At 40.0% G+C, this 23064-nt stretch overlaps 2 protein-coding genes across 2 annotated transcripts; both read left to right on the top strand.

Annotated features, from left to right (window-relative positions):
* The first annotated feature begins 458 nt into the window (after positions 1 to 458).
* On the top strand, positions 459 to 16261 carry prcp (prolylcarboxypeptidase (angiotensinase C)). Its single transcript, XM_075472873.1, has 9 exons — positions 459 to 967; positions 6394 to 6534; positions 6619 to 6720; positions 7005 to 7186; positions 7422 to 7579; positions 9687 to 9859; positions 12538 to 12705; positions 12822 to 13009; positions 15485 to 16261. The coding sequence occupies exons 1-9, from the start codon at positions 788 to 790 to the stop codon at positions 15732 to 15734; spliced, it is 1542 nt and encodes a 513-aa protein (XP_075328988.1). The 5' UTR covers positions 459 to 787; the 3' UTR covers positions 15735 to 16261.
* Positions 16262 to 19730: 3469 nt separating this feature from the next.
* fam181b (family with sequence similarity 181 member B) lies at positions 19731 to 21496 on the top strand. The gene has a single exon (XM_075474316.1). The coding sequence runs from the start codon at positions 19861 to 19863 to the stop codon at positions 20821 to 20823; it is 963 nt and encodes a 320-aa protein (XP_075330431.1). The 5' UTR covers positions 19731 to 19860; the 3' UTR covers positions 20824 to 21496.
* The last annotated feature ends 1568 nt before the right edge of the window (positions 21497 to 23064 follow it).

A 23064-nucleotide genomic window follows, 5' to 3' on the forward strand; every position in this document is an offset into this window, starting at 1 on the left:
CGATGGTCACGTGGCTTAAGGACGGTCCCTAGCTAGCTTAGCTTAGCCTAGCCAAGCCGACTCAGCATTTTGCTGGCAAGTTTAGTAACCTCCTTCCTAATTTTCATTGTAAAACTATACTATAGCAAGAATAATGCGTATAAATATAAACTGTTCTTCACGAGAGACTGGGATCTTTATCTGTTTCTGTATATTTATAGTTTGCGAGAAATAAAGTTTCCGTTAAAAGTTGTTATCGCTCATGTTTGAACCTCAGTGGCTCCAAAGTACCATTCTGAATAGTCTGAATACTCATTAAATAATATTTCATCAAATGTGGCTTAGGCATTTCTTCAACTTGTAATACTCTGTCCCTGTTGGTGCGTGAACAAGACACGTCGGAGTGGACATCACAGGTAGTTTCAGGCAGCGATATTTTGAACGGTATCGCGGCACCTTGCCCACATAAAACTCATTCTCCCATCAACCATTGCGAACTATATACAGTAACAGGCGCCTGCGGTCTGTATACACCGCAGACTGCTTGTCGACTACATTTAAAGTTGTGAAATCTTTGGGAAAACTTTTTCATGCCTCCTGTTCGGCACTGGACTTCCCCAGCTCTCGTGCTAAGTTTAGATCACGAGCTGGGTGGCACCACCTCTCTGGACCTGCTGACAGGGGGATCTCACTTCCTCTCCTTTATGGGACAAGGCTCCTCGTAGTGCAAGCACGGTTAATATCATGCGACCGCGTTAATCATACGCTGAAGATCCACGGGTTCAGGGCTGCTGTGGACACTAGCTGGATGATGGCTGTGGTTAGGAAGCAGCTTTTGGACAGAATTGCAGCTACCTGCATCATAACATTGTGTTTTGCATGTTTACACGTGACCGCCCTCAAAACGCAACTTTTCACAAGGCTGGGAGGGCTACGTTACTCCAGTGAGCCCCCCATCAGCTATAACACCTTTTACTTTGACCAAAAGGTGAGTTCTACATTTATCTTTTTAATTAGCATGCCTTTTATATAGACTGATACGTGTTTGTTGTTTCACTGGTTGTTTCCTGTTAATTCTTTCTCTTTCGCTTCCCCATTAAAGGTTTGATTTGTATCTTATAAAAACAGATTTTAGTTGTGTGAGAGAAAATCAATGGCACATTTTACTGGAAGAATAAGAGTGTGTACCCCATGAAAATATAACAGGACTACTTTTGGTACAAGATGATATTATTTTCTGAACATATAACTCATTGTTTACTCACATTTATTTGCTCTTGCTTTACTTTGCTTCATTGTTTGAAGTATACAAATAACTGCACCACTTGCTCTTTCTAAAATTCCCACTGTACTTAATTCTATAGGAGTTCATGTGTTGTGTCTGGAGACAATAGGTGTTTCCATCTGGCTTCCTGTAGTGAAGGGAAAACCATCACAATTGGCTCTGTTGCTGCCAGCAGATCTGCAACCATCCTTCCTGGCCCTCTGCCTAAAGAGGTCTCCGGGGCCCAGTGAATATGAAACGCTTTACCTCATGGGGGTTTGACAGATCCTTATTCAGCCTTTATATTTTCCCTTTATTGTTACTTCATGGAGATTCAGGTTGCATGTTGAGCTGTATATGGTGGTACACGACACATCATCGGGTTTAGTCAAAACAAAAAGCCTCTGGGCACAGACATGTATGAGGCCCCAGCTCGTGTACTGAGAATGAAGCAAGGCACCCAGACTTAAAGGGACGCAAAACAACTGCAAAAAATAGCAGATAGGATCACTTTGTGGTCGTTGCATTTCCCTTTTTCTGCTTCTTTCTGTTGTCAGTTTTGGTTCTTGTGCGTCTGCTGATTTTGTCACATTTAGTCAACTTTTGGATTTTTTTTTACTTCCTTGTTGTCGTTGTCTCTTTGGGAGGGTCTCATGTCTCATTTCTGTCTTATGTTATGGGTATTTTATGACTGGGATTGTTTATTTTGGATTTTGCTTTAATAGTTTTGTGTCTCCTTTTGATCAGTTTGTGTTTCATGGGTTAATTTTGGTTTCATCAAGCTAATCATTTATCTTCTTTAGTATCTTTTTGTAGCCAGCCTGTGTCTCTCTGTGGTTGTGTCGTGTCTCTTATAGCCTGTGTCCTGTCGGCCTGCTCGGTCACCTCTGCTTTGGGGAAGGGATTTGTGTACCTGACTCATAGAATCACATGTCTTTGACATTTTGGTGTGAACTTAATTGTTGTGATTAGCTTTATTAACTCAACTCAACTTTATTTATTTATAAAGCCCTTTAAAACAGCCGTGGCTGAAACAAAGTGCTGTATAAGGCATAAAACATAAGAACAATGTAAAAACAATAATAAACAATAACAATATTAAAACAATAACAGAAACAGAGTCTCATGCTGGGTTAAAAGCCAGGGAATAAAAAATGGGTTTTAAGACGAGTTTTAAAACTGTATTAGTTACAATAAGATACGATACTAATTATGAAAAAACTCAGGAGAAGTCATAAATGTGCACTCATTCACAAGTTGCTTTGTTTTTCATGGGTTTTCTTCATTTATACAGGTGACTGGGGGGGGGGGGGAAACTCGAGCTCTTGGGTATGGTATGGTTAATGATTGTTAAGGTTTCTGCCCACTTGTGTCCTTAGTAGAATAGTCATTGCAGATCTGCACAAATGTGCTCTGAGTTATCACCTTTGGTGTTGAAATATTTCCATCCAAATGCAAGAAGTGTTAACTTGGATGCCAATGCCCCCATCCATAAGGCACAAAGGGTTACAGATGTCTGGTAGATTTTGGACCACACATCAACAAAAAACCCCAATAAGGCAAAATCTGTTGGAAGAATAATGTTCCACCCCTTAAGTTAATCTCTACAGACTTACAGATTCGGTACCAGACCATCAAAGCTGTTCTGCCGGCCTCCTGCTCAATAAAAAAGCAATGAGTTAAGCCCACTTTCCTGCTGACTAAGATGCTTGGCAGTTTTAAGCAGCACTTTCAAAGAGTCATGCTTGTTATTAAAGTGAAGAAAGTTCTCAGCAAGCAGGAATAATTCAACACAGTCTGCACTGTGCTTTTAACCTGTGATACTGGTAGTAAAACAAAAGGTAACTAAGTTTTTATGGGAGTGTTCCCCACAAATTGAAAGAATAGTGATTTGCAAAGTACAGAACGTTTGTGTCAGAAAAGTTGCAAAAGTGCTGCTGGATTGAATATCATTTTTGTCTCTTTATTCTCCAGGAAACATTGACTAATGTTTGAGCAAACAACGAATTGATCACTCAAAAACATGAATGCACATATTGACTGACTGAAATGAAGTGCGGTAGTATTTACGTGCTCTTATTAATGCTCTCAGCACTGTTTGGATTTGAGGACAATGCTCCACACCTGTTCCAACCCACAGCATCCTGCCTAATCAGCCAAGCTGACAAGAAGATTAAGACCGTTTCCTGCCTTCTTACGCCTCCACTCTCGTATCGTGTAGGTTTCTGTTTGCCATCAACAATGAATTGTGAGCTTCTTCCTGACAAGTACAATAATTAAACCCCTATTGGTGGCAAATCTGCTGTTATCTCAAAACAGTCATTAATCATGCAGGCTTTTCAATGTTTTGTAGTACAAATTACTATGAAGAGAGCACCAAGTGATCCAGGGGTTGCCATCAGGAAATCCTCTTCACTGCATTCTGCCTCCAGACAATGAATGGAAGTGTCCTTTAGCATCCTCAAATTAACTGCGGTAGTTTACCGGAGCTTGTGCTTCATTGGTTTCCTTCATGTCTCCATTTACTGGAAAACAGATGCAGGCTGTTGTCTTGTGGAAAACTTAACATAGTGGCTTAGAAGATGTGCAGCTCTGAACTTAAAATGAAACCAACTACTGACGTGTTGCCTGCTGAAGCCACATGGTGGCACTGCTTATCAGGATGTGGACATGTTATGAAACCAGATTCACAGTTTTTTTGTTTGCATACTGACCGGATAAAACTTCTCACTTAATCTTTATATATGAAGTCAGGTTTGTGTTCTCTTTTAGATCAAACTGTAGTTTTTATTTGAATATTTATCTCGGTTATTATTTATTCCAAAGTTGGATGTGTTTCATGTGAGAAGCCTGGTGTTGATTAGAAAATAACTAATAACACAAAATATGAGCAAATGATGTGACTTTAAAGGTTACAAAGTCACTCGAGCGCTTTGTTCACAAAATTTCAACGTTCCACTTTTGGGTGACCAATGCCACTGAAATGTTCTGCTGCCAGACTACTGAACTTTTCCTTTAAACTGTCTCATAGTCTCCTCGCCCTTAAAAGCACTGCCAAGTGTGAAGGAGTCGAGGCTTGAATGAACACATTGAGGCCCCAGAAGCCTTTTGCTGTCATTGGCTCATAAAAGTGCTGCCTCCTTTGTATCCACCAAGGAGGAAAGAGAGCGGCGATGGGGGAAAAACAAAAAAGAAACATTTTGTATTAAGTGTTGGGGCTGTTTCAAGGGTTGGACAACTCAGAAACCTCACATGGTTGTCTTCTCTGTGAGGTTTTTGTTTTCTCTGCCTTTGGAAATATGCTTGAAAGGGGAAGATACCCAGAATCCCTGAGGTTTTATGAAAGGATATTTCAGAGCTCATCTAAAGTGGAACTAATGTGGCTTCCCTTACATTGGCTCCAACATTTTTTAATACAAATTGGGGCTAATTACCCAAGAATCCAACATCAGGACTGTCTTTTAACAACGCCATACCTGGCACGGGGCCACGTATTTCATGCTTGTAACAGCTCCTGCAGACTTTGGGGAATCCCTTAAAATATCATGTTTATTATTCGTGTCTATGTATTTTTGTTTAAAAAGTGTAATCAGTTTCCAAAAACAATGTTTTCTACCGATCCTTAGATTATATTTTGGGTCATGAAGCCCTAATTTAGTGAATTATTTGCTTCGTGCTAAAATGGGAGATTACTATGTGCCTCAAGCCAAAACAAGCCCCTAATATAACCTTAAATTGCAATCACAAGTTATTGTAGTTCTTTTAGCTGCCCAGTATCAGTGTATGAAATATACAATTGTTATCCAAAGCCAGAAAAAAGATTGGCTCAACAAATGATTTAAAAACTGATTATTATAAGCGTAAAAATAGGTTTTCAGTGGTGTTGATGGATTCCAGTAGAATGTGTAGAAACTTCTATGTTAATTCAACAGAGGAGGCAGCAGATTTTATGAACATGTGTAGAAAGCATAAATAGCAGAAGCATAATTTTAGCACTCAGACTGTGTCTGACTGTTAGCTTTGTGATGTGCAGCGCAGACTTGTCTCCTTGCTGCAAGATTAAACCTTTTTATTAACAGCAACTCTGAGCCTCATAGGGAGGATTTTCTTAACAATATGGGATAGCTGGTATTCTTTGAGTGAAATAAATTTTTATTGATTTAACAAAATAATACATTGCACGATCCTGAAATAAAGAACTGTTGGCAAAAGTGTTCAAAGTTGATTTAAAATGTTTTCCCCTTTGTGCTTATGATAATCTATATCGTCTGTGCCTTTGAAATATGGAAATAATCAGAATAAGATGGAGGTTAACAGTAAAAGCAAGCCTGGTCCTGCAGCAAGGTTTTGGATATGAATTTGATGCAGAAACTGTTTTATGGAACAGTTGCACAGTTAAAAGTACAAAAAAATATGGGAACACTTTGTACTTCTGGATATAGAAGCCAATTTCTCTGTCTAATTATCCATTGTATGTAGTTTTTTCTGCAACATGGGGAGGATCAGCTGATTATAACTGCACTGCACAAAACTACCATGTGTTTGAAGAATGGCCATCACAGCGTAGGTGTCTGAGACGGCTTCTTAGACTAGTGTGGTAGCAGGTAGAGTCTGGTTGAGCTTAGCAAACCCTGCAGTGAAAAGAAACAGCTTTGGCCTACCATCAGGGAGTTTTGTGTAGTAGCAAACATGCAATTATAAGCTGTATTTACCATTGTAAGAGAGGTGCAACACATTTGTAGATATTATCGTGCTCGGAAGATCAAGCTAAACTCGAGCCTTACTTTTGAATAAAATAGCTGCCCAGCTGGGGCTGTGAGTTTCCTACCGATCGGGATTTTCTGCATTTTTCCTGGGGTTCAGAATCCTGTAAGGATTTGGCAGACTAGTCCACTGAAGTGTTAAAGAAAATGTCACTCATTGTGTTCTGTGTCAGGGCAGTGAAGCAGAGAAGCCAAAGTAGAGGTGTGTTTCAGCTGCTTTCACTCAAAAATATGGCAGTCTGGCTGTTTTTGTGTGCTTTAAAGCGGGACTGCTGTAAATTAAATCTTAATTTTCAGAGTCTTTTTATCTATAGCAGTAATGAAGACGGGCTTCCATCAGTGTACACAATTAACATTATATATATATATGTCTATTGTTGGTTACAGATTGATCATTTTGGATTTCTCGAGGACGGCACCTTCAAACAGAGATACCTTGTTGCTGACAAACACTGGCAGCAGCCTGATGGACCTATTTTATTCTACACTGGAAATGAAGGCGACATCTCTTGGTTCTGCAACAACACTGTAAATATCCGGCTATTGTGCTGCATGTTTACATTGTGCATAATCCTCAGTCTAATGCAACACCTAATATTGATTTCTGTTCAGGGCTTCATGTGGGAAATAGCGGAGGAGTTGGGTGCCATGCTGGTCTTTGCAGAGCATCGTTACTATGGAGAATCGTTGCCATTTGGACAAGACACCTACAGCGTAAGTAAAGATGGATAGTCACAGGTGTACATCTAATTATATTCTAATCTAAATTTGTATTACTTTTTGGCGCTTCCATGCATGCTTTAAAGTTATTTATTGTATTAATAAAATATATTTTAGGACACTTTATCTGAAATCCCAGTATGTGGCAGCTAAAGCTAAAGCTGTTAAAATAATTGTCAGTCTGAATAAATGATCCACTATCAGAGAATATGTATGTTTAAAAAAAAAAAAATGCTTTTGGAGACAATTTGGGAAGACTTTACACTCTTTACTTGCAGGACATCAAACAGCTGAACTACTTGACCTCAGGGCAGGCCCTTGCAGATTTTGCCGTACTAATTCAAAACCTTAAGAGCACGTTACCTGGAGCCCAGCACAGCCCTGTCATCGCTGTCGGAGGTTCCTATGGAGGGATGCTCGCTGCCTGGTTCCGGATGAAATACCCCAATGTAGTTGTTGGGTAAGATATTCGTGCATCATACCCAAATACAAACAAGCTCTCTTTGCAAGTCTTTACCTCTTAAAAGCTGTAAAAATATGATCAAAGATGTGATTAAATACTCAGAAGTCAGATCACACACACTGAAGCCTTTCTACCAAACTTACTGAGGTGTTTGGAATAATGAGGGAATGAGAAGTTTTGTCTTCATTGTCTGGGAAGAATAGAAAGAGTTCTGCTTCGTCTTGTATTTTAGAGCTCTAGCGTCCTCTGCTCCGATATGGCAGTTCCCTGGTATGGTGCCATGTGGAGACTTCTACAAAACAGTAACACAAGACTTTGCCAGAAGTGGCTCGAACTGTGATGGGAACATCCGAAGGTCATGGAAGGCTATTAATAATGTCTCTTCCACTGGTAAGTGATGCTTTTATAATGGTCTCTTTAATCTTTTCTGCTACACTTCAAGAACTATGTTTTACTATTTGGATGGGAACAGTCTGTCTTACACTAAACCAATGGGAATCTTTTTTTTCTAGCACTATTAGTACTATTATGTTTTTCACTTCACACCAATAAAAATGATGCCATTCTTTAATAAAGAGCCTTTTTCAAGGGATTAATAAGCTATAATTAATAGCTTGATTAGTTTAGTTTAATTATTTCCAGATGCTTTATAGAAATTGTATGTACTACATAAAAAGAGCGTATTTTAGGTTAAATACTAAAAATCCTTAATCAGCATAACTAAAGTTCATTGGCATGGCCTGGAATTTTGAATGAATACGTTAAGCCAATTTGTTAATGTGAACAAGATGACACCGTACCCCCATGCTTCCCCGGGCGCTGTGATTGGCTGCCCACCGCTCCAGTGTACGGCATCTGTCTGCATGAGTGTGTGACCCGGTGCATGTGCACGTGTGTGCTCAACAGGTTCCAGCCTGGATGGGTTAAAAGTGGAGTAATTCCGTGTGTATGCATGTATGCATGACAATAAATCTGATCTTAATCTAATCGTAGAAATGAATTTAAACAGATCATCGGGAAGAGGAGGATTAAAGAGATTATGATCTATGAGAAAGCTCACCAACAGTCACTGGTTTTACTTTAACTTAACTTTAACGCTCATAAATGCACGGAAAGATTGCACCTTAACAGCAGAGCACAACGACACTTCTTATCAAGTCCTCAGTGGTGGTGAATATCTTCATTTGAATGGTATTTGTGTCATCTTTGTTTGCATTTTGTTGTATCTGATTTTAAGTCGTTGTTAATGTGAAATTTTGCTTACGCTGCATCAGTGGTTGATATCTGTCTTTAACAGAAACAAATTGATTTTACATAAAAGTAAAATAGATTGATAAATAAAGTGCAAAATTAAAGGATTTAGCATGTAGTCAAAAAGACAAAGTATCATAATAGAGCAGGTTAGTTCATAGCCTGACAGCAAAAAGTTGAATAATAATTAGAATTAATATCTCAGCACAGTTTAATGCACCGTTGAGCTGAGCTACAGTTAAAGGTCAAGTAGGCCATTTAACCAGAGAAACACTCAAGATATTCAGCCGCCTCCAACATTTTCTCTGGGAGATCATCGTATATGGAAGCACTGCACAGACATCTTTGAGTTACTCGAATTGGTGATTTTTCGGTTATAAACTCACAATTATATCAGAGCAATTTGACAGTCGTGAAATGCTTTCGGCAACCACGAGTTTACGCATAGTCTTAATGGGCTTTTTCCGTCACAATTTCTGACGTGTCAGATGCCGTCTGACAAAAGAAACTGAAAAATATGAGAGCAGCTTTAGTGGGAATTCAGCTGTATTAATATGCAGATGTGCTTTACTGTTTATGCAGTGAGATGGAGGTTTGGAGCATGTGCAGAGCAGCTAGTTGAGAGTATACATGGAGGAGGGATTCAGTGTCCCTATGTATTATCTTCGCGTATTAACTTCTTTCAAAGCTTCAGTACTTTACGATTTCAGTTGGTTTAACGTGCATTTTAACAGCCTGGTTTTAGTTTGAATTCTTTAGGGCTTAAAATAAAATGTAAGTTCCAGCTTATAAATCTTTTAGTAAACTGGTGCTTTATGAAGAAGTGCTATCAACACGTCTTAGATCCATTTCATCTGCTTTGGCTCGCTAATCTCTGTAGTTTCATATTCTTCCTTCTCCATATAATGGAGTCAGGGCACACACAAGCTGCAGTGAAAATTCTTTATATTTATGAAATATGATTCATTTATATCACATGCAGCCGTACAGTTTGTCTTTTCTTTGTAATCTTAATCCCAGTTTGGGATAAACTGCCTGAATTTAGTTCGTCACAGCGGCTCAGAATGTTACATTTATGAATGACTGTTTTTACATTGTGTTAATGTTGGCTGCTAATGTGTTGCTCAGTCTGCTAAAGTCTCCTGAGGTCATGAGAAATAAGGTTACAAGCTCTAAATGTGAGTCACGTTAAAGAAGAATGAATATTTAACCGACTTTCAACCATTTGTCTGCTCTCTTTTGACAGCGTCTGGTCTACAGTGGCTCTCTGAAGAGTTCAATTTATGTGCCCCTCTAAAAACCAAGATCGATGCCATCTTCTTCAAGAGCTGGCTTCAAGAAACGTGGGTAAATCTGGCCATGGTGGACTACCCGTACGAAGCCAATTTTCTCCAGCCACTGCCACCCTGGCCCATCCAGGTACGAACAGCCACTGGGATTCAAATCATATTTAACAGAACAGAACCACCAACTTAGATGCCCCAGGGCTGTATTTAGGGAGATAAAATAATATTTTAGATGTGGGTCTTTTATATTTCCATTGAGTTCTAAGGTACATTGTAATTTAGGCATGTTAAATCCATGGGAAGTTGTTCGTTGCTAAAGTATCAGGCCTGGTCCAGAAAGTGATCTTCAGCTGTGTTCGGTAAAAAGCTGTTTATTTTATACATTTATACAAGGTTGTGGGTGTTTTTATTTGTGCATAGGAACTTCACCGCTGTAAAATAATCTGAAATGAACATTTTAGCGTTCAGATTCACTGCTTTCTTGTCCCAATTAGAGCTTTCACCCACCTCTCATTCACTTTGATATTCAACCGCTGCAGCTCATGGTGCGTGCCAGCTCTGCCCATCTGATGGTTGCAGGCAGGAGTGTCGGAGCTTTTAATGTTGACTTTAACAGTTATCAACTATTCCTGTGGCAAACTTAACGTTAACAGATTTCACTGGCAATGGTGGAGATTAAACATGAGAAAACTGAGACAGAAAAGTGGAAAAAAAATGCTGTGAATACTCAACCGATCAGAAACGCTCAGTGCTGTAAGACAAACAGGACTCTGGTCATCTCAAAAGTACTATCTCCTTTCCAGGGCTGTTTTTGGGCATAAAATCCATCCATCCATTATCTATACCGCTGAATCCGTCGATCGGGTCGCGGGCGGGCTGGAGCCTATCCCAGCAGTCAATGGGCGAGAGGCAGGGTACACCCTGGACAGGCCGCCAGTTGGGCATAAAATATCCCCCCTAAACTTTTATTTAGCTCCTAGTTCATGTGATCGCAGGTTGAGAAAAGGACCCTTCAAAAATCCTAGTTTCTGGCAGAGGTTCCTCCAGTTGAAAAGCAGCTGTGTTTAATCGTTTTTACCTTTTTTTTTTTATGTCTTCACTCTGCAACAAAGAGTTTTGTTCATCCTTGGTTGAGCGGCTAATTTGATCTGACAACCTGTCCTTGAATGTGTGATTAAGCGAATTGTGTTACAAGTGTTTGTTATGGTCGTCCTAGCGTTTGTTTACAACAGCTGTCAACGAACTTCATCAATATTCATAAGGATCTAGTTTCTTTTAGATTTAAAGTATTCTTTGGAAAAGCAGGAACAAGTATGCCACCATTCCTCCCTTCCCTCGTACCAAAACGTTCTTTCATGTGCACACTCCATCAGATCTCTGAGGTGTTCCTGTGAGGATGCTCCCATGGCACCACAGAAAGAGGGCATTTGCCCAGCACGTCTCATGAGAACCATCGAACAAAAGCTCAACACACTTGTTTGAATGGGAATCTAACAAAGTTAACTAGACACTTGATCTGAGAAAGCATTTCTAACCACAATAACACCAGCCGTATGAGACGGATGATGCAGAAAATGTTTTTTGTTTCTTCGTTGCATTTTTTCACAAAGCTTTTCCTCTCATCAGCATTTAAAAAAATGTCCTTTTCTTTTGTGTAAATGAGCGGGTGGCAGCACAGGAGCTGTTTGCATAGGCTGATTGACTTGGTGCAGTGTATTCGTCAGTCACCTTGGGACGTCACGCGTTTATACCAAGCTCTGCTTTTCGCCCTGGACTTTCTGTTCAGTGTCTCAGGAGCCCTCACAAGAATCTAATTCTTCCACTGGTGGGATACATTTTTGTTATTTATTATCAAGCTAATGAATAGATCCAAGAGCATCATGTTTCATCATGTGAAATAAACACTAAATTGTCACTTTGAGTTTTTTTTGGCTCCTTGCCTTTAATGTATGCGACCCCTATGGGTTGTTTAAGCGGTTTAGGCAGTGGGTGCAAAGAGGAGCTTTTTTAATGACAAAGCTAATGTGATTATCTGAGTGAGTGTGAGAACGGAGTATTGAGGGCTTAGAGGAGGGAAATCTGTTGGCAGAGATGAATGTATAAGCCTAATCCTATTTGAAAAGTAAGGAGAAGATGCTTTGGAGCTATTGCAGTTTTTTTTCTTTCACAGTATAAATCTTTGGTTGGACATGTCTGTGGCCCTCCTCATCCATCGACCACCAACTCCTCCCCAGCCCATAAACAAAAGCCTTAGTAACAAACTCCACACTGGTGCAGCTCCCCTCCAACCTCCAAACAAGAGAGCCCAGTTTCACTGCTTCACAAAGACTGCAGAACAACAGCCATGGCCAGCTCTGCCTCTGCAACCATAACAACACTCAGTGAAATTAAACAAGAGCTCAAATGCAAATATTTATCATTCATGCTATTAATTCAGAGAAATCAACCGTGGTCAAACAAAACAGGAGTAATGAGAGCTGAACCTTTAAATTTTAAATCATTCAGATTGGTGCATTTAAATAAATGGATGTTGTTTTTTTTCTCTAGTGCCAAGAATAGAGCAATAAATCCAAGTTCATTCCAAGGAATTTCTTATGCAAATCAGGTGCCACCACATTTTTTTGTGGAAAAACACTTTATGGGCTACAAGAAAGCAGTCTTTAGTCTTGTAAACAACTTTGATCTAAGGGAATTGAATATTCAAATTCCGCTCTTGTAGGAAGCTTTTGATATGTGTAATAGCCAGCTTAAATCTTGCTGTTGTCAAACCCTAATTGTTGTTTTGCTTTGCTTTTAAAAAATATTTCCAAGGTGGTGTGCAAGTATCTCGGTTTCGACTCCTCTGTGTCTGACTACCAGCTGCTGCACGGTGTCTCTCAAGCAGCAAAGGTCTACTATAACTACACCGGAAGCTCTCCCTGTCTCAACACATCTCAGACAGCAACGAGCAGCCTTGGAGAACTTGGATGGACATACCAGGTGCATAAACCTGCTCAGAGATCAGTCTTGTTATGCTGAACTAATTGATGCATAGAGGTGTCAGCGGGCAGCTTTTCCAGTCAGGGGTAAATATGTGCTCAATCTCTCATTCCTAGGCCTGCACAGAGATGGTGATGCCCATGTGCACAGATGGTGTGCAGGACATGTTTGAACCTGAGGAGTGGAACCTCCAGGCCTTCTCTGACTGGTGTTACGGCATGTTTGGTGTCAGGCCACGAGCCGATTGGGCCGGCACTGTTTACGGGGGAAAGGAAATCGCCTCTCATAGCAACATCATCCTCAGGTAATGATGGCTTGTGGGCAGAAAAGTTATTTGTATTTTTCTGAGTTTGTCTTCCTAAGGGAGGACAGTTTCACTGCAGATTTTAATGAGCTTTTATTGCAGGCAAATTACACGTTCTCCCAAGAATAGCCACTGGAGATCGAAATGACTGTAGCTCATAATAAAAACTTGCTCTCATTAGCTGAATGCAGCCATAACTTCTGCTAAGCTGTAAAAAAAAAAAAAGAAAGTCTGGCAATTAACAATTTGATGTTGTGAAGACAAAACCAAAAAAAAAAGTGGAATAGATGCACTGAATTGGCAAACGTTTGACTTAATACAGCCTGTGCTTGTGTTTTATTTTGTATGTATCTATATTTTTTCAAAGCCTTGACACAAAAACATGAGTTGTGGAACATACTGGTGGAAGAGGTTTTCTGAGGAGGTTTGGAGGGAAGGACATGGTAAAACAAATTGATAGGAACAAACCTAAATGTCAAAAGTTGCAACTGAGAAATGTAAGATTTTCTTTCAATTGTTGATGCTTTTCTTTCAATTTTTGATCCAAAAAGCTGGGCCAGTGGCAGCAATGAAGGTTCTGCAATGCGTGAAACGCTGTACACGGGGAACAAGAACCAAAGCCAGTCTGAAACATTTGTGTTCCTTGGGCCCTTGAGCAGCACCGCTTTAAAAACAGATGGTGGACATAGCTGCATAGAGCTCAGGAGACCTTCTGAGAAATCATTGTTCGTCACTGCGTCAGTAAATGAGAGTTTAGACCTCTAGGACCATGCAAAGAAAGCAGAAAGCATAAACAAGAAGAAATGGAGCCTTCTCTGGCCCTGAGGCTGAATAGAAAACTATTCAGTGGTTTAGCCCACTTTTCAAAACACGCAGTTCCAAACTTACCCTCCTTGATTATATTTGGATGTATTGGTGCAGATGGCTTAGGAAATCAGTGGAGACACCACTAAAGGAGACGTATTATGTCCTTTTTTAACAAGCTGACACAATTTCCTGAAGTCCTAATTAAATGTCTGTGACATGCTTTGGTCAAAAATAACACAGAGAAACGGTACAGTAGAGCTTTTTTCTTCTATTAGTTTTGACCTCTATTCAAGCAGATTATTTTAGAGGCATGGAGTGACGCACTACTCCGCTGCCCATGTCCCTGTATTCCTCAGGGTTTTCGTCTTTTGAGATCCGAAGTACTCGATAAACCTTGGGAGTATGTTATTAAAGTGTGAGAGAATATACAGGATGCAGCCTGAGAGCTCAGACCACACACACCCAACTGAAACATACTCAACTGCCCATTTTATTATCAAATACTTCCATTTCCCTCATCTTCAGTTTGACCATGGACAACTGGTAGGCTGCTGATCAACTTCTGTCCGGTTTATAACACCATTGAGATGAGATCGTGTCCTATCACATATTTGCTTCCTAAACCTTTGACTTCACTGTCACGCCATCCCTCTGTATTTTGTTTATTAGGTTTAAGCAGCTAGCATTCAGAGCTTTTTCTTATATGGGCAATAGTTCCCTAAAGTTTGTTTTTGAGGAGGCTGCTATCAGTGCTGTACTGATGGTGCATTTAATGACAAATGGGAAATCAGCATTTCCAGAGCAACAATTATAAGTCACATTTCCTTGTTGGGACATAACACAAAACAAAGAACTGGTAGAGCATGATTCTCTAATTTATTTCTTCATTTAAGTGAACTGTGTAACTAATGGTGAGATTTGATGTTAAAAGCAAAAATCAAGTTCAAAACAGTTACAACTTTCCACTTCTTTTCCACTCTCCGGATGCTGCAACATCTGAAATTAAAGTTAGGTGGAGAGCTGAAGGGAGAAGGCTTGGAATATGGACTAAGTTTCCTGTGCAGACCTGAAGGGCTCACTGAGATTGACATTTTCAGTTATAGTGGGTCTGAAACAAAATGCCTGGATTGTGGGTTTTCTCCCTGGTTTTTGAGGTGGTAGTGACTGCAGACACCCAGATATATTCTCACAAACAAAGATTATATGTTCCCTTCAATGCTTAATTACATATAAGGGGGTTTAGATCCTTTGATTAAGTCTTTCTCAGTCGAGACCTTGCTTATTTCAGCAAGACACTGCCAAACCACACTTTGCACAACAGCATTTCTATATGTGATATAGCCATGGTGATGAACTGACTTCTCTGTCCAGTAAAAACATTTGGCTAATAAAGAAAGGAAAAGTATGACAAAGCAGGTCCCAAACTGTTGAGCAATTAAAATCCGGCATCAAACAAGATCGGGTGAACATTTTCATTTTCAGAATTATTACAGGTGGCGTCGATATTTTTAAGATACAAGCCACTGCATCAACTCTTTTAAGAGCATTTTTTGGCATTGAATTATAGATGTTATTCTAAGAACAACAGCATTTTCCAACAGTTTGGAAAGGGGGTTGTATCCACTGTGTCCGAATCTGAGTGTGCGTGTCTCTGTTGTTGAATTTCAGCAACGGAGGACTCGATCCATGGTCAGCTGGAGGAGTGACGTACAACATAACAGATTCCCTGGTCTCCATTATGATTCCTGAAGGAGCCCATCACTTGGACCTCCGCTACAGCAATGATCTCGATCCACCCTCGGTCCGTGCCGCTCGGGCATTAGAGGTGAAGTATTTTCGGGAGTGGATCAAGCAAGCTGAAAGCAGAACCAGAACTGCATCGACTTTCTCCAAAAACAGCCAAATTCTGTCCGAATAGGATGTTTATGAAGTCCAAGTGTTATCTTTAAATTGAAAAGAACTCATGTGGTGCTCTCTCTGTTGATACACCAAAGTTTGTCCCTTTTTTTTAATCAATTTGTCTCGTCCGGGTTGCCATATTTGATGCAAGAATACCAAAAGACTTTATTTTACCTTTTTAGGCACACTCCATTTCTTCAGGCTAAGTTATGCACTTCCAAGGGCTTGGAGACAAAAAGTGTTACTCTCTCATATTAAAACTATTGATAACAATGATGTCGAACTGTTTGTTTATTCTGTCTCCATGAAAAAATTGGATCAATTAATTTTTTTCTATCATGGAAAATTTCCCCAAAACCATGAAGCCCTGTCTACCTCTAAGCTAACCTTTTCTTCTGTTCAGTCTGAGCAATATTCAGTCGTTTGCTCCATTGTTATTGGTTTGACTCCTTGAGTTTTTGTAATTTTTTTTGCATGTTTTGAGCATATTTGGGTCTCAGGAGAAACATTTGGCACCAAAAATAAAGAGTTCTTATGCTTCTATGAGTTGAATGTTAATCTTTGTTGTTCACGGGAGTAAAACTCCTTGCTGCTTTTTGAAGATTTGTATTCATCTTGCACTACATCCTCATATATGCTCTCATTCTCAAGAAATATGTCTCACTGTGGAACTGATATAAAACCTCCAGACATATAGTGCTTTGTATTGTGTTTTGATTATCTGTGGATGAACTACTGTTCTGTTAAGGAGAACCTTTGTCATATTTCAGATAAAATTAGGCCTTTAAATTCTATTTTCACCCAGCAAGAGCAATTGCATGTGCTTGAGATTTAATAAAATCCCAATCGGAGGAGGCCAATAAAGTGAGTGGTAGGAGGTTATTGCTGACCTTACCCCCGTGGACCAACCTGTGGGATTCCCCTTGGCATGCATTAATTCACTGGCTGCCACTAAAGCTTTAAATTGTGGCACCAAGGCAGCCCGTAGATTCTGGTTGTTGCCCCCTGCAAGTAATATTATTAATACAACTCCTGTGGTGTTTAAGAGGTTGAGGAGGGTTGATGGAAGGTTAAGAGCGAGGTGGTGAGAGGATGCAGCAACCGGCAGGGACCAAGAGGCCTTTTGTATTTCCCAGTGAAGTCACTTTTTCCCCTCCCTAATGTCAAGATAAAAGACTCCTATGTCATGAAAATGCTAAGATTGGAAAAAACTACCTATTGAACGGTAATGAAAACATGTTTTCTAGTTTTGTCATTTTTCTTTGAACTATTCTGACCACTCCTTTTTACACTCCACATTCCTTTTTATTCTTTCTTCCTCTTTTAACTCCAAAGATCCTGACATGACTTGACCTTGTGTCGCGGATGGGAAACATGTCCCCGCTCTGGTATGTGAGCTTATTTCTATGAGGAAACAAAGCCAGGCTTTTTAACATTTTGTCACAGGCTCGACTGAATTTCAGACTCTTCAGTAAAGAGAAACAGAGCTAAACATGGAGGAGGACGGAGTCCCTGCCACTAAATTCCCTTCTTAAACGGTTCTCAGGACTTTGAGAGGTCATTCATTTTGCTGGCCTTCTTTAGGTTCCTGACAGTCGTCATCAATCAGAGGCGTTAATGTTATTCACTCAACCTCAACCTCTTGAGTATGTCCCTGCTCAGACAGGGACCACACACTATTAGGAAGAGATTAAGCCTGTGCGTGTCACATCATGTTGTGCTGAGCACCCCCGTCTCACTCCTTTGGGGTTGGGTGCTGTTGAATAAGTAAACTCTCTTGCACAAAGTGTGGTGCTAAAAACAGTAATCCGACAATATGGGACAACTGAGAAAGGTACATGGAATGACAGGTCATACTCCCATTTATTTCCCTTTATTGCTCACATTTCTGCAAATGCAACCCATGGTTTGGTTGGCACAGAAACAAACAGACGCCTTAAACTGGAATCTAACACAAACATTTTTAGAGTAGAAACAAGTCTAAACCTCCTCAGCTGTGCTCCTCAGTTTCTGCCTTTTGAGTTGGTGTGCAACAGCCCATCCCCTCTCGCCCTCTCAGCTTTAATGCAACAATAGAAACTTGTTTCCGGGATCTGTGCGTCAGGCTCTGTGATTTGAATGACCTACCAGCACAAAAGCCAAGACCCCCTGACTAGAAAAAAGGGGGATATGGCTGCCTTGACTGTGATGATGTCACTTTGCCAAGTTGTGCTGCAGTAAAGAAAGCTCAGTAGTCCCCCACCGAATCTGGGAGATGCTGTTAAATGGCTGTGGCCGTTTTCCTCTTTTAACAGTATGATATATTATATATAATATATTGAGCTCATAAAGCTTTAGATGTAAATTCAAATCTTTTTAAAGTTTTAAATCCTGAATTTGTAATTAAGTCTCTGTTATCACAAATATATGGAAGTGACATTAGTTCAACTGAACAGTTTTGTCACTTGCATGTTTTCTTAGGCATCACAAGATTTTTAATGACTAACTGAGGAATTTGGAAGTCCTTATCAGTCCCCAGTCTTGAACTGACCCATAGATCGTTTAATGCTATCAGTTTCATCAACTCTTTTCTTCCCAGTAATTAACATTAAGAAAATGATTTTCCACTTTCTTAAGACATTTTTATATCTCAGAATCAGACTTAAACGAGTCACTGCTTCACTTCAGCATGGGCTTTTGTAATTTAAAGTCTCTTCATTTATTGTTTTTTGACTCATTTTAGTTGCATCGTCTTCAAAAAAAAAGAAAATTATGAGAATAAATCAAGTGGATAAAAACGGGAGAATTATTTTAGAATCAACAAGGAAAATTTAACAGTGAGTTACACATTTTTACTTGTGCAGTTAGACCATGCGCACGCAGAATGTTCCTGAAATGCAGCTTAAATTCCTCTTATATTCACACAAGCTCTGGCAGCTTAATTGTGTGGCTTTTGGACACATCCTCCTTTGAATTCACTGCTGATCAAAAAACTTCCTGTAAATACGTTATTGTTTACAACAGACGTTTCATACCCAGGATTTCTTAAGGTCAACATTTCTTCTGGCACACTGAGCCTGAACTGCACTTTATTCCCCTTTAATTTAACAGCTCCGGCAGCTTTTCTAGTTAAATCGACTGTTCATTATTGAGACCCATTTTACGAAGGGGCTGTGAGGTGCAATTTAATGAATCTCTGGCACAAAGCTCCCTTTCAGTGCTGCTCGAAGAATAGAGGCTATTTAGACCCTGTAGGGCTTTATGTCAAAGGCAGCCCATAATAGTTGTCAGGCCAGGGCAGAAATTCCCACTGGCCTGGGAATGCACTAGGAATCAACTTTTGCCATGAGCAGATTAAGACACAAGCAAGCAGTTGGGAAGATTCCCCCAAATACTGGCATCTGTTTAGGCACAAAGATTTTCCCACAGAAAAGAAGTCTTCCTCACAACTGTAAAGCTGGGATTTGATTGTGGAGTTTTCAGAAAGTAAATAAAAAGCAATTAAATGACAAATTAACCTTCATTTGGCAAGACAGACAAGAAAAACAAAAGTAGAAGGAACGGTTGTATACTAGCCTAGAAGGCTTTGAAAGCTGAAAAAAGGATAACATCTATGCTTTGGTTTAAATATGGTTTGATAATCATAGACTGATAATTGTATTTTGTTTTCAGCTTTTTTTTTATTGAGGGTTGTTTTTTACAGCTCTGCTTTGCATAATATTCCATCCACCAGGACCTTAAAGGCTTTTCTTCTCACTGTTACAGTAATATCCTCCCATTTCATCAAAGCATTTATGGTTCAGAGCACACACAAACAGTTAAACCAGAAGAGGAGAATACTGACAGAGCTTTTTGTTTTCAGCTCAGCAGGGAATTTCAGACAAATCCCTCTTAGATGCAGGTGGTCGGGCACAAGCAAAGAGTTAAGTCTTGCGGTCCCTTTGCCCCTCCTCTTTGATGTTCTGACATCATTAGTCCAGCCCCCTGAAAGATCTTCTTGCTTTCCCCAGAGCTCGTCACTTCTACTCTGGAATGTTTACAGCAACTTTGGGAGCAGCATCAGGACCAAGAGATTATCAGAGGAAAACAAGTCATGCTCTGAAGACATTTTTGTTTCAGGGATCACAGTGGATGCCACAGGTGTTGCCTCTGGGCTCAACAGAGTAATGGCTGTTCAGACTGCAATCATGAACCCTCAGTTCATGAGTTTCTGCTTCCCTGGCTCTGTGATGGAGTATGATGTGGAGAAAAGTCTGGATGGGAGTCTCCTGGGTGAGGCAGAAAATGATGAGGACTTCAAAGAGACCACAAGGGACTTGCTGAGCTTCATAGACTCAGCCTCTAGCAATATCAAGCTGGCTCTGGACAAGCCAGTGAAATCCAAAAGGAAAGTTAACCACCGGAAGTATCTACAGAAGCAGATTAAACGGTGCTCTGGCATTATAACACCAGGAAATGTTGCAGAAACCCCTGTTAAAAGACAGGGTTCCCCCGTGACTCAGCCGAGTCCTTTGCAGAGCAAAACTCTACCTAAGCGGGACGGAGTTCAGGCCAACTTACAGAGCAAGAGCCTGGCAGCTCTCTTCAGCCCTGTGAAGGATATTAGGGGGGAGAAAGGAAAGAAGCCGCCCCTGAGACATCGCAATCTGCCGCCATCTTTTTTCACAGAGCCTGCCAACTGCTCAAAAGTCAGCTCCACATCTGGGATGACACTGAAGGACTTGGAACGAGGCAACCCCGAGGCTGCAGAGTTCTTTGAGCTCCTGGGACCTGATTACAGCAACATGATCAGCGACCAAGACCTTTATCAAGGCATGTCTCTGCGGGTACAGCCAGAGTTTGGAGGACCAGATCCTGCTTCCTATGATGCTCACCACTTAGTTGGTGGTCTCCTTTACTCTGAACCCTGGACTAGCTGCTCAGGACCCTCTAAGAAACAAGGAGAGAACCTGCGTACAGGCCCAAATCAGCCTCCCGTCTACTGTCAATCTGAGGATGCTTCCGGGCCCATGGATGACAATGCACTGTGCACTTTGGCTTTCCCAAACTTCTTCACAGACTGCTCCATACCTCAGGTTACCTATGACTTAAATGGTGGTTATAACAGAACTAACTATTCATCTCTATGAGAAACTGACAGTTAGATAAGCTGGAGAAAAGAGACAGGTCTAACATTAGTGAAAGACAGTTTGATATTATTTGTTTATCTGTTGTGAATGTAACATGTCCACTGGGAAACATGTAGTAGCATAACAAAAAGTGCATGCAACTTTACCCTCAGCAAAAGGTTTCTTACAAAGAAAAAGGTCAAATGCTTCATAAGATAATTGGAGATGTTTTATTTCACACCTGTTTATGGTTAAAGCTGAAATACTTCACTTGATGATTTTCTTCATCTCAACCATTTACAGAGACAGTTTAAAGGAAAATATTTCTAATTTTGAGTGTGCTTAAGTTTTGTCCATAAATTTACTCTTTTGGGAATTTATGAGTCCGACCTTAGTTTACAACATGTTCATATTTTACAAAAGAGAAATTTAAGAGCTGCAGCAGTAGTTGTTGGCTTAGTTATATTTGACTGTTTGTCCTAGAGAGATAGAACAACAGATGCACGTTTTAAATCCTTTTTTAGTAACAGTTCTGCACTGCAACATAAAAGGGGAAAACTAATTTTTGCTGAAATGCGTTTGATGCCGTGTCTGCCTTACAGAATTTTATTGATCTGAAATTATTTTCAGCTGGCAGATTGATCAGCTGTATACTTCTTTTTTGAAAGCCTTTAATGTATCTAGCTATTGTAAGATGACAAAATAAAGCTGGTCTTTATTACTGTGTCTGTTTTTCCATATATTGTGGAACATAATGTGTAATTATTACGGTGTAAGGGGGTGCAGAGCAAAAAACCCCTGCAGAGAAAGATCTGTAAAACTGTCTTAAACACAAGTAGCAGTGTTTAAAAAGACAAACTTTGCTGTGTCATTAATTTTAGGTTTCTTCATGGACTCAAACAAGGCTTATAAACAACATGTGTTACTTTAAAAACCTTGTTTAAAGATGGAAGAAATGATCAATCTAATTGATTGACCTGATTTATGGCGGCTCACTGTTCAATCTAGTGACTTTATGTCTGAATATGGGCATTTTACAGATTATAGGTGTTGTTTTTCTCCCTCGGTTTAAAAGAATCTTGTCACACAAGATTTTTATCTGAAGGCATTGACACCCCAGTCTTACCAACAGGCCACACTTCCACCTCCCCCTGGTGGCTGTTAAAGGTTTGTTCATTGGCATCCATACCACCATGCAGAAATTTGAGAGGTATAGATGTCCTTCTAAGGCTTGCTTGCTACATTTATGGAGTTATTCATCCTAAACTTCCAAACATTTGTGCGTTTTCTTCAAAAACAAGAAAAAAACAACTATGAGAATGTTTTTCACTGGATTGTTCTCGACAGTCGGTTGTGTTGTTAGCAACACTTCAAAAGAAGAATTTAAATTCTCAAAAATGTTCATCTGGTCATTCGTGTTTGCTCTCACACTTTATAACTATTCTATTTTGCGGTGTATGCATGATCTGTGCAACGGCTTGCACAATCACTCCTATGCTTAGATCTGCTGCAGGTCACCATTAATTATTAACTAACTGCTCAAATTGACGACATGGAGTTTACAATAAAGTGCAAATGCTTGTTGATAAACATTACAAAAGTGATTTCTGTTTTCCCCTCGATTTACTGGCCCATAATCTATGACCCATTTTTAACTTTCAGTCCCGAAAATATATCAAATGATGGAGGACCACAGATTTTATTGCAGTTGCTCAGCATAGACACTAGATGGCAGTAATGCTCCATGGAAAACCCATTGCTCACCACTCCCATCCAGACAGAAATGATGTATGATGTTTCGTGTGTAATTGATGCTTTGCGAGGTAAGAACTGAGTGGTTTCTCAGATGTCTGTCCATAAAATAAATCTGTCCTGAATTTACTAAGTTGGAGGAGAATGAGTGGTAGTTGAACACGATTTTTAATCTCTGTCTTTTCCGGTCTTGGTTGAAAACAGCTTTGGTTGAGAGAGATTCCCACTCAACACTGTTAAGGTGCTCACTCCTGTCAGCATAAAATATTAAGGCGTTCAAAGTCATCGCTACACACGCCCTACTTCAAAGCTACTATCGTCTCCAAGACTTTGGCTTTACTCCCTGCCACTTGACTTGATTAGCAAGCTGGTCAACACTATGCTGTGTCAAACACAGGGAAAACCGTATCTGTCATTTTGCAGGGGAGCAAACTATACACAGAAGGTGTATGGATTTTCTTTTCCTCAGTTGATACCAGCTGATACATTCAGATTAGGTCCTGCTGATGA

This window comes from Odontesthes bonariensis, chromosome 9, assembly GCF_027942865.1.
Source record: "Odontesthes bonariensis isolate fOdoBon6 chromosome 9, fOdoBon6.hap1, whole genome shotgun sequence".
NCBI lineage: Eukaryota > Metazoa > Chordata > Actinopteri > Atheriniformes > Atherinopsidae > Odontesthes > Odontesthes bonariensis.